This window comes from Coptis chinensis, chromosome 2 (genome assembly GCF_015680905.1).
Source record: "Coptis chinensis isolate HL-2020 chromosome 2, ASM1568090v1, whole genome shotgun sequence".
NCBI lineage: Eukaryota > Viridiplantae > Streptophyta > Magnoliopsida > Ranunculales > Ranunculaceae > Coptis > Coptis chinensis.
In genome coordinates this window covers 27,730,241-27,742,599 of record NC_141457.1, presented here as the reverse complement: position 1 = coordinate 27,742,599, position 12,359 = coordinate 27,730,241, and the positions used below count along the sequence as shown (strand labels likewise).

Genomic DNA, 12,359 nt, shown 5'->3' with positions numbered 1-12,359 from the left:
ACATTCCAAACGTGCTTAAATTTTTTAATGATTGAAGATGATAGCAACGGAAGTGAGGCCGGCAAAGTACTGGTGGTGCTGCTTTGAAGAGTACGTCAATGAGAAGCTAGGATGTCAGTTAACCAAACATACATCCTTCCTCGTTTCTCTTCATTATAGTTTAAAGCAGCCTTTAGCAGTACTTGTCTGACTCAAAATGTATGGGAAGAGTAGATTTAACTTTGTAGCAGCTCTGAAGTCGGAGTGCCATCCCAACATCTAACTGCTCATACTTAAATCACCTAAAGAAACCAAGCCAGTGAACAATTGTAAACCAAAAACTATCCACCCTGGCACCTTACAATTTCAACTTTCACCTAAGAGTCAATGAACTACTGTTAGTTTGGTGAGTCTCTTCTTTTGTTATGGAGACGAGTACATTACGTAAAAAATATTCGTAGTCTTTTCTTTACCCAAAAATAGTAATCGAGTTAAAGGATGTTTGTACCTAAATTTGGCTATGTTTCCTAAATACAAAGTAGAAGCGATTCAGCATCTACCAACTACAACAAAAATCCGACAATGCTCTACACTTCATAAACCATGTAAAGGATATCATAAATTGGTATTGGTGCAGATAACACTGCACAATCATATCCATCTTGCACAGGAGTCATTTACGCCATAAACAATAAAACGTCTTTCGCTTCAATGATGAGGGAGAGAAACTTGGAAGCTCACAAAATCTTTCCCTTCAATAGATCCCACAATAAAGTATCCCACAATACATCCTCTGACAATGATATCATCCAAAAAAGCAAATGCAGGACTTTGTATCTATCTGCAAAATGACCTATTACAGTTTCACCATATTACTATACGTCTATACCATCATTTCCATATGTCAAAAAACGAAGTAATTTACTATACTCAATGTTTCCCCATGTAAATCCTATCGAACCTAGCCAATGATAGCACTCCTAATCATCACCATCAGACCGAACATGGAGTGGGCTTGAAGGTGAATCATTTCCTTCATTTCTTACCTCTTCAGATACCTTGGTCGGGGTATTCTCCCCACCTTCAGTCTTCAGTTTGCTCTCACAAGGAATTGAGACGTCAACTTTCATTTCATCATCTTCTGTGCCTACACTTACTGGCTCAGATTTCCTCTCTGCATCAGGTTGTTCCTCATCATTAACTTTCCTCCTCTTGTAAGACCTCTTAGGTTTGCACTCTGGCTCATTCTGCAGAACTTCAGTGTGGTTTTGCCTTTCAGAATTTCCATCTTCAGCTGCAGTTTCAGACTGTTTGTCAGTGCCACCAGATTCTTCTCCACTTAAATCCTCCACATTCTCCTTTTCGGTCTTACACTGAAGAGATTCTATCACACCCAACAACTCCCTGTTAACCTGTGGCAAATAAAGTAATAACCCACCAGATTAAAGAAAGCATCTCCTTGAAACAATGAATGCATTAAAATCAAACTTTGTGATTCTGTGTATTTCAAGGGAAGAGATCTTCGCTTCAGCTCAGGAATATTATCTACCACATATGGACAAATGACAAATCAAGAAAGCACTTAAAACTTATCCATAATAGGAGGAAAACATAAGATTTCTTACCTGAGGGTTTTTCAGGAAGTCAGAGATGTCATTTTGACAAGTAGGGCACTTCATAATATTCTTTTGTGTTCGGAGGGTTCGCCTGCCCTGGCATGTCCTCTCTCTCACAAAAGTCTGACCAGCAAAGGCACCCTCTAAACAAGGCTTACAGAAGTTGTGAGCACATGGAGTTGTTAGAGGAAGATTCAAAACTTTCCGACATATTAAGCAGCTAAACTCTGCAATGATCAAAACACAGATAGGTTGAATGCATGTTTTTTTGTCAAAATAAGTCATTAGAACATTAAGTTAAATTGAAACAAGTTGAACTAATATATCTGATTTTTCATCATTGTGCTCCTTTAAGCTACAACTGTCTTACAGTTCCAGATATGCTAAATGCATTTTATTACAGAGAATAGTTGAAAGAATACTCTTTGTATACATTGAACGCATGTACCTATCTTTCATCATTGTGTTCCCTTAAGCTCTAAATAATCATTCCAAAAGCTTGAGTAATCTTATCATAAGTATTAGTTTATTACTAATAAGGTAGTATTATTAACCGACACAGGTCTGGGCCGGATTAACTCAACCTTGAGGGAAATGAAAGAAGCATTTGTTGTAGTAGACTGGTAGAAGGATACTTAAAACATTACTGTCAAACTATTTTTTTAGGCTATTTGATAACCCTGTAGTACTTACATTTGAAGAACTCAGTGTTAATTGCCTTGTAAAAGTGTGGTAGAAGGATACTTCACTTACATAAACATCATAGCCAAATTATTATTTTTGGCTATTTGATAACCCTGTGGTCCTCGCATTTGAAGAACTCACTGTACTGTATATTGTCTGGTAAAAGTTTTGATACTAAGCTTTCCTCAAATATTTTCTTGTTTCCATCATTGTTGTCATAGTATCTCTACTCAAGGCATGAATCATATAAGTTCTGTTTTACAGTACTCTACATAAAGGCCTGTTTTAAGATAACGGTGCTCCCAAATAAGCAGTCATCTAAAGTTCATGAGAATACATCTTTCATCAGAAGTTTTATGCTATATGTTAGTTACGGCATGACTACTATGGCAATACAGTGAGGTCCTTGTGTGTGCTATTAGTTTAGACAAAAGACCAGACCTTTTAGGAGCTTTTCTCGTACAGACAGATTATGTGCATTCTTTATAGCTTTTCTTGCTCTCTTCACGTCCTCAGGATTGACTGTATTAACTGGTCTTTTGCTTGAAGGTGGTGGCTTTTTCCACTTCCAGCGATTATCTTCTTCCTAAAAAACAGCACACACAAAAGTTACAATAAGCAGTGAAGGAAACCACAATATGTATTCTACTAAAAAAAACACATAAGATTAGCTCACATCATAATCCCAGGATGGGCTTTCTTTCCTTTCAAAAAGATCAGTTGCTCCCTTAAGCTCTTTAATGACGGGCAAAGGTCTAGGGTGGTCCCCATGTTCATCACTGCATTTTCAAGATAATAAAGAACTCAAAACAAAGTTAGTAATTTCTTTACAGTACTTGAGACAGTGCAAATTAATGACGTGTTACAACTATTCCTGTGAAATTTGCAAGTATCAAACCATACGTGTGTAGAGAGAGGTGGAGTGCAACAAGGCAGGCACATACCTTGTCCACGGTGCAGGTTCATTATCACATCTGATAAATAGATATCTGCAAACCTTATGACCCTGCAAGCAATACTTTTTTTAATATCCCATACAACAGCCATGCACAGTGGTACAATGAGATGAGTAAGAAGCTGAGATCAACAGGTCTTACCTGAATTCCGACTTTCCGCCAACATTTCTCTATTCTGTAAACTCCATCATATCGCAATCCCGCTTCAGGGGAATAAGAAGATCTTTTTTCCTTATGAGACCTACCAATTTAGAAACAAGCAGAAAAATTAACATCCAGGATTCTTTACCATTTTATTTTTAGACCCAACTCTTTTTTTAACTCTTTCTTGATCCCTAACACCCAAAACCCCACACACACAGATGAAATCAGTACTTGAGTTTAAAATGACAAACAGATATTTGTGCCAAAAAGACAATAGCTAACAACAATATATTTGCTGTGAAATGGAGTGATAGAAGTCTTTATAGTAGAAAATTTTGTCAAACTCTAATGTTCTGTACAGTAGGGTAGACAAGTGTAGTAAGGCTACTAGTGACACCAGGGCCACCCAAGGAAAAGTTTAAGATGGTAATTATACAACCTCGGGAAGATGTCCACAACAGAGCAAACTTTAAACGAACACACAAAACACATTTTAAAACGTCCGCTTAACCAACAACCATCGGCCTACACCACATAAATATACTTAAAATGTTTGCAGGCATTAGTCCCATTTTATTATAATAGTACAACCAGGAAGGAGTCCACAAGTGAGCAAACTTCAAAACAGTCACACGAACATTTTAAAACATCCATTTAACCAACAATCATCGTCCGACGCCACTTAAATATACTACATCTGTGTGCAGGCATTAGCCCCATTTTAGCAATGTTTAAAAAGCTGTTTAATGCTTATCTACGAGCGGTTACTAAAAACGCAAAAAATGATTGTTAATTTAAAAGCGTGTTAAAGAAAACTAGGGAACCCCAATAATACCTTAACAACTAAAGGAAAGAAGCATGATCCATTATTTTCACTTTACTCAAAACAAAATGACTATTTACAAGTACTTGCTAAATGCAGAAACTTGCTTAAGAATAGCTTATTATAGCATGTTATATCTAACGAAATCACTGCACCAAAGAAATAATGTAAGCAAGAAACCAAATCATTCTTTACAAAATTTCAACAGCTAAATGCACAACAAATATGTTGTTTCATCAAGCAACAAGTGTTTATTTTTAAAAACAGACAAGAAAACAAGGTTCTTTTGCAGTTTCTTGTACACCAATACATTTAATAATTAAACCTCATAAACATTAGGGAGTCCAATTTAAGAATTGTTGCCTTCAAAAACAAGAGTTCAAGTTTCAGGATTTAAGAGATTTGGTAAACCATGCTAAGCAATAATAAAAAAGACTTGCTTAAAAAATAAAATAAAAAAGGAATAGTTTGCTCATAAATATCTACCATTGAACATGCTATAATACACCACGTGATAATAACTATCCTCCCAAAACTCTTGTAAACCTAGCACTCTAAAAGTTTCAGTTGTATTAGAAAATTCTGTCAATTCCATGGGGCAGAAGCAGTGCATACTACCCTCAGGAACTGTCTAGGGACTAGCCGACCCGGGCATCAGATATATATATTCCAAAGAATCTGACCACTGACAACAAGGCCTCGTCTAAGACAGATTTCTAGCCAAGTGACATGCATGTAATCGTCAAATGTAGGAGGGTTTAATCCAGTGAGGTATAATGAGACCACCAACTTTCATTTGAAACAATGGGGTGTGCTCCATTTGAATGCAGCCTACTCTGCCCAACGTATTCCCTCAATGCCAGACAAAATTAAAATTATACAACAACACGGGGTCCATCACTACATCCATAAATGAACATTCTATATTGTGTGGTAGCTGGACACAAAAGCTAGCTGTAGAGCCTACCTGACAACACGAACTGGGTAGCCTTTCTTGCAACTAACTCGTAGAGCCTCGTTACTTTTGTCAAACGTCTGATCTTTACTTTGGTTTTTGTTTGTGCGTTTGTTACCAGTTAAGTCTCTTCCGCCGCTGCACACCATGCAAACAAATAAAATAAATGAAAGTTACTTTCTAAAGCAAACCCATTGTCTAAATTAGAGATAAGAATGGACAAATTCAGCTGTCTGTGTTCTTTGGAGATCTCTTATCTAGATTATATCATACAGTAGCAGAGGTAAAAGATACCACACAACCAGAAGAATGAGATGCTATCTCTTTCTCTAGTGCTAATTGATGCGATAGAGAATTTTTTTTTATTTTTTTTTAAAAAAAACAAAACAAAATAACACGCCAATCAAACAAAAGTCAGAGCTTACCAACAGCATGAAGCAAAGTGTTGTGCTTTAACAACTCTCACTGTCTAATCACTATTTCTAATAGAAGTGCAGTGGCACTGGAAGACAGAAATGGGAGGTCAAAACTCAGCCATGAAATGGGGGAAAACCAATATTAAAATTTTAAACCCTTAGAAGCAACTAATAAAGCTTATCCCCATTACATTAATGCTATCAACGTGAACGAATTTCAGCATGGGAATAATCATTTTAAAAGTGAATTCAATTGAGTTGTCAGACCACAAGTAAGCTCGTATAATACCTTCCCGTGTATAGGAACCATTCACCATGATCCTCATCATCCTGGTAACCTCCAGAAATTGCTACTGACTGTGCTCCATGTGTAGATTGGCCACCAATACCAGAAACATGTGGAAAGTGTGCGCCCCATTGTCTACACTCCATGCGATCCTCCCAACACTCCCCAACCAACACACCCTGATTCCTTCCAGGATCATTTTCTGCAGGGATTGGTCCAAAATGATCATTCGGCACAGTGACAAAGATCTTCCCACTACATGCATTAGCCTTTCCAGTTTTCTTGGCCCGCTCAGTCGTAAATGCCTTATCAGGTCGAAGCTGATTGTGTACAAAATGAGTCACTTTCACTGGGGCCGCCGACAAAGCAGATTTTGACAACTTAGCCATACGGATGGCAACAATAAGGGATGCATTGATCCGAGGTTGGCTTGCCATCTTTTGAGGTATGCGGCTGCGGCACTTTGCACAGGTATTCCCTCCTTGACTCATCCATTTCTTGAAGCACTTGAGGCAGAAATTGTGCCCACATGGAGTCTAAAACCAGGGAAAAAACAAATTAGTCAGCAAGCAAGGATCCAAGAAATCAATCAGTAGCTGGTATCATAATATCACAATCTGAAAGTGTGCAATACAACTTTCTTCAGACAGAATGTAAAATTATACAACTTCAAAAGTGAGATCATCACCTCACCAACTTTGGATAAAATTATATGCATTCCACAAATAAAAGCAATAAAATGCAAACAAGAATTAACCTATAACTTTACTTCATATCTTTTTCAATCCAGTGATCACAATTGTCAGTACAATGGGTAAACTCACAAAGTTAATTCTCAGGTGTCAGATATCATAAATTTCCAACAAAATATAGCATTTTAGTTAGTGAATTCCTACTCAAATCAAATTCATTACTAAACACCTGATTTTGTTCAATCCAATAAACTCCATACTCAGCATGTTTTTGTTGTATACAAATCCAACCGCACCCAGGTATAAATTAAAAAGTCAACAATACAAGTCAGTTGCAAAAACAGAGATTAAAAAAAACAGATCTGGCCTTTTACAAATCATGACGGCATGATTGACAAAACAAAGATCTAACCTTTTTAATAAGTCATGCCATCAAACATTAAATAAATCAAGCATTTAAGATTTCTACATACCAAAAAAAGCCACCCAAACAAAATGTCAAAATAAATGCATTTTCCAATCTCCCACAAATAAAAAAAAAAATCAAGTCTTTTTTTAATTTAACAATGAATAAAAACAGTAAATTTTTTTTTACCGTAACAGGACGCTCAGGCAACTGCATACAAAAAGAACAGTTAAAACTCTCATCCAATATACCAAGCACATCATTCTCCACAAACTTCCCCTTCCCTTTCCTCTTCCGCTTCTCCTCCTCCTCATCATCCACGTCAGCAGCAACTCCTTTACTCAACAGCTTCTGTCTCTTCTTCGCTTTTTCCAACTCAGTCAAACTTTCATCCGCCTCTATAGCTTTCACAGCAGCCACCAACTCATTTCCACCGGTATTACCCACAGAGTCACCGGAGAATAAAGAAGAACAATCAGGACATACCCATTGGAGAGAAGAGAGAAGAGACTCAGGTTTATGAGTAACAAGAAGACAAGTCACGTGCCATGAAGTGCCGCACGTGTTGCATGGGAGTGTTTCTTCTTGGGTTGGTTTTGTTTTGCAGACCATGCAGTTTCCTTCATTGTCACATGGTAGTTCGGGAGTAGCAGTAGAACTAACGTGGGCCATGGTGTGAAGAATGAGAGAAGAGGAAGCCGGGTTTATATAGAGAGGAGAGGAAGCGGGGTTTTGAAAAGACTTGAATTTCGGGGGTTCCCTCTTTTTCGGTAAAAGGGGTAAGTTTATCTCAATCGTATTGGATCGTGGTGGATATTTCTTTTTTTTTTGTAATTGTCCAAATCAATATGCAGGTTGGTTTGTAAGTTACCGAAATTACCCTTTGCTTTTTCTTTTTTCTTTTTTCAACTACATTATTTGTTTTTGGGTTAACTATTTACTTATTATTGCCCAGTTACCTACTTGTGTTTTCTAAAGTCAACAAATAAGTGCTCTAGAGCAGGTTGAATAACTAAGATGTTGTAAATCAAGATTGCAAAGTGAAATAAAATAGCTTGTTATGTTCAGTGTGATAAATAAATAAAATATGGGTTTCAATTGGAACTCGTTTTTCATTATACCGACAAATTTTTTGTTTTTATATTGAATCTAAAGTTAAAATAGGTGTTGACAATTCCAAACTGTACCCGACAATAAACATATACAAAAGGCAATATAGTACAACGATAAAATTTATATAAATATTGCACATTACGTAGCAAGACGTGTCGCTAATTAGTGTGTTAGCTAACGAATTCAACTGTTTTGTGTATTAACGGTTATGTCAGTATTTGGAAACAATATTATTATGATGTCTAGTATGACATTGTAAATGATGATTGCACGTGTTGTATATTCTTAAATCTATCTAGGATTTTATCATAAGAGTGTATAGTTCCGGTTACACCATAAACGTTGTATGTAATATTTTTTAAATGTGTCGTTTAGTAGCAGCTAACAGTCTGTCTATATATGTGACATAGGAAACAAGATCATCAGAACATTAAATACAAATTTTCAACTGATTGGTGATTGTTGTTCAATGCTATCATTGAAAATATTTGTTAGTTTTTATTGGATTTTTAGACTCGCATTTTGTCGTAGTTTAAACATTGATTGACTTGAGTTTTCATAAAAAATATTCTTCACTGTTATACTTTTAAGTCGTTACCTCATTAACTATAAAAATTGAAAAGTAGATTACCAGTATAGTATGATTTCCCACAAAATGGCATCAAATAAAATATTCACGGCTCACGAACAATACTTGGAGATATAGTTAAGGATATACAAAACCTTGTGCATGCATTCGAGTGTGTGTCATTTACTATGTCTATAAAGAGTGCAATAGAGCAGTGGATTATCTTGTGGGTCTTGGCCAAAAGAATTATAATTTTTGTAATTTTCTAACTCCACCACTAAAATATCAGTTGAATGTAATAATAGAAGAATATGTTTTTGGAAAAATGTAGAACATATTATGTTTAACTTAATATAGGTGAGGATCTGTCTAATCCTAGTTTATTTTTGGGTAAAAAAAAAAAAAAAAAACACTTGAAGATAATTACAAATATTTTTTATAATTATAATTACTATCATAGTTATAATTTTATTTATCAATTAATATTATATCATAAATATAGGAATGTGGGCAGTTTAGGGATATGACGAATTTTGTTATAGATAATAATAATATAATAACAATATTAACTATTATTATTAAATATTTTATTTATCAAATTATTGGAGTGTGGGTACTTCTGGGATGTGGTGAATTATGTTATAGAAGGTTACTTAATTGTCATCCCAATGAAGCAATAATATATGATATCTTTGAAGGATTCCGCAAATCGGGAAAGCATTTACCATTGGCAGCATCCGGCTGCTTTAAGGTGTATTTTTAAAACTTCATTAAACTACTAAGTTTGCCCACGCGTACAGGCCCCTTTTGTCTATCCACTCTGTCTACTCTAATTTTCTATTTTTAAAAATATTTCAGATCCACTCTTTACCATTGGTAAATCAACACAGTCCACACCAGGAAAGACAAAATATAGTAGTTGCAATAGTGACAAAATACACAGTGCATGCAACCAGCTAAAGACACGTGGTATAATTTATGTGCATAAAGAAATCAAGTAATTAACTATGGTTTAAAACCAACATTTCATCTTTTTGATGGTGCGTAGTTGGTGGTATCGACACAGCCTGTTGTTACACAAAATTTATCTCCTGCTACATGATGTTTTTTACATGGCAATAATGCACCATATCATTGGCAATTGGCACATTTTTGTGCATTGATTTTTCTGACCACGCACACTTGTTTGTTTGAAAATTTGACACGCCCCGAATAATCTTCTCCGTGCCACTTGGTTTCAATGCATTGCTTCAATTGGCATTGATAATTTGAAATATCTATCGTTCAGCGTCACTTGTAATTTTCTTCAAAGATATAACACTTGGTAAAACAAAATGTCTCGAAATGCAAATGTCATATTTGAGGCAACCACCATCGTCCTCGATGCCACATTGTATCGATGGATGTCTTGATAGATGCCACTTGCCACTACTCCAAGAGCGTGCATACAATGTGACATTTGACCCCGAGTCTCGGTTTGGTGCCACCAATGAGGTAATTCGACAAATGTCGTTGCATGTGCCTATTTGGTATACTAAAAGCAGTATTCATAATTTCAAACAGAATTCCGACAAACCATTTTGATTCTAAAAAAATGGTATTGAGATTTTAATATTTAGTTGGAAGTTCAATTCTGAAAATTCGATTAGAATTATACGGAATTCTAATTTCTAAATGGATGCTGGATACTGGATCCATCGAAATTCTGACAATTCCGAAATCCAAGACTATGACTAAAAGTCTATATGTGCATTATCTTGTTGTGTAATAGCGTAGCATATATTCCAATAGAAAAGGAGCCAACTTGAATTTATGGTTAACAAAAATAAAAAATAAATGAATTTCCAATTTACTTTTGGCACTTGGAAATTGGCAGGTAATTATCCATTGCTGCCTGTGGGCTCGCTTGTTTGGTGGGAAGTGCGGGAAAAAGAAACAACGAAACCAATCAAGGGCAGAAACTGTCATGGTATATCGACACATATCAGTGATATCAGCAGCCGATATCAATAGCTCCGGATATATATCTTCACTTTTACAGTTTTGTGACTTCTGTCCTATAGTTTTCCAACAATTTTGCCTTAAATATATCACTTTGATATTTTCTGTTATGGTCGATCAAATATGTCAAAAAGCTAGGAGTCCGATATATTACCAATATTCCGATAATGGGGCTTGTTGAAAATTGAAACCATATACATTTTACTATTTTAGTTCACTTATGTTGATTTAGCATCTTTGTAAAAGCCAAAGAGAATGATGGGTGCAAATGAACGTTTTAGTTCTACCTTACAAATGTGATAAAGAAAGAGAATGGGTTTGGAAATGGGAAAGACCGAGTTCGTTGTTGAACGAACTGCCTACGTATCTATCTCTCGTTTTTAGGGGGAGAGTAGAATCAGGTCTGACATAGTTCATGTATAGGGTATTTATAGCTGGTGATAGTGGATCCAACATGTGTGCTGACAAACACAAATGTATGGTCGAGATTGAGAAAGAGTGTTGGAATGATGTTGGTTGGAATTATGTAATGATGGAGAGTAGTTACAGTGGTTCGTAATTTGCGTTAATGGAATGTGTAAGTATGACTTTGGTAATGATTGCTTCTAGAAGATAGGCTGTGTCACGAGATAGAACGCTCTGTGTGAGGATGTGCAACTTGACCTATTCTGGAGCGATCTCGTAGCTCGTGTGTGTGAGCTAATAACGTAGGTCGCTCCGAAGGCAGTTCGGGAAACGAGGTCAGAGGTCGGTGTGGTATTTCCGCTATGCTGGACACGTGCTTGATATTCCTGAATGAAAATATTACTCCCTCACACAACCCCCTCTCAGTAGGTCGTGTTGTACATTGAAGCGATCTACTAAGAGAAAACGGTGGCTCATGTTGAGCATGAGTGAAGAAGCGAACTGGCGTGAATGGACATATCCACCATGCTGGGGGGATCGCTATATGGCAGAACAAACTGGTGCTAGACTGTAGCAAGCACGTGATTGACACGTGGGAGAATCTAAGCAGTTGAGGGGGGAAATACGCCACCTCTTTTTTTGGGATTTTGAAAAGACGGGTCTTGGTAGATGTGTGGGCTATGATTTAGGGTGTAATCATGAGGTACATGGGGAACCAAAGGGTCGGTTATATAAAACCCAATTCCGCACTTTGAGAAGCCATTTTTGTCTCTCCTCTAGCAAAAAACGCAAGCTAGGGTTTTTCCAGGTTAGTGCTTCTGCCATTATAGCTTTTTGGTTTTTCTTCTTCGCTAGCGTTGTGTGTCTAGTAGCTAGATCGGCTTTAGCTATTTTTGTTTAGTTGTGGTATTTGTGAAAAAAGAAAATGTCTGATTCTGATGATACTCGATCTGAGGAGATTCAAGAAGTGTCACTGAGCTGTGGTGAAATGGAGGAAGACGCACGATCTGAGTCTGTTGCTGCTATGGCTAGTACTTCAGGTCGTGATGAGGGGTCATCCTCTAGTGGGCTGCCCCTAGAGTTGTAGATAAGCGTGCGACGAAAGCTTTCACTGATCTAAGGGAAGTTTATGGTATCCAGGGGGCGACTTGGAGATACACAAACTGGAAAAGAATGTAAAGGTGTTTAGTGAGAGGTATACACCACCGAACTACGGGAAAATAGTCTGCGAGGGGTAGTTGAGGGCTGGTATGAGGATACCGTTCTCGAAGCTGACGTGTGACTTTTTGAGCTTCTGTTGGAAAGCGCCTTGCCA

The 12,359-nt window shown here is 36.8% G+C and overlaps 1 protein-coding gene across 2 annotated transcripts; it reads right to left on the bottom strand.

Moving 5' to 3' along the window:
- Positions 1–713: 713 nt before the first annotated feature.
- On the bottom strand, positions 714–7,727 carry LOC147515609 (E3 ubiquitin-protein ligase ORTHRUS 2-like). 2 transcript variants are annotated; one of them, XM_086588508.1, is made up of 9 exons: positions 7,147–7,727; positions 5,863–6,395; positions 5,170–5,295; positions 3,377–3,476; positions 3,224–3,285; positions 2,956–3,058; positions 2,721–2,865; positions 1,605–1,822; positions 714–1,391 (listed from the first exon to the last, which is right to left on the bottom strand). In XM_086588508.1, exons 1-9 carry the CDS (start codon positions 7,627–7,629, stop codon positions 960–962), a joined length of 2,202 nt encoding a protein of 733 aa, XP_086444634.1. In that variant the 5' UTR covers positions 7,630–7,727; the 3' UTR covers positions 714–959. The 2 variants fall into 2 exon arrangements, with proteins under 2 accessions (XP_086444634.1, XP_086444635.1); XM_086588509.1 differs by lacking the exon at positions 7,147–7,727 and adding an exon at positions 6,781–6,965.
- Between the last annotated feature and the right edge of the window lie 4,632 nt (positions 7,728–12,359).

Bases quoted from the DNA above. Each gene is read 5' to 3' on its own strand.
- LOC147515609 (XM_086588508.1), bottom strand. From the start codon at position 7,629: ATGGCCCACGTTAGTTCTACTGCTACTCCCGAACTACCATGTGACAAT. The intron at 5,296-5,862 runs GTATTATACGAG...CATGGTGTGCAG, and splicing joins TGGTTCCTATACACGGGAAG to CGGCGGAAGAGACTTAACTG. The intron at 1,392-1,604 runs GTAAGAAATCTT...TATTTGCCACAG, and splicing joins ACTTCCTGAAAAACCCTCAG to GTTAACAGGGAGTTGTTGGG.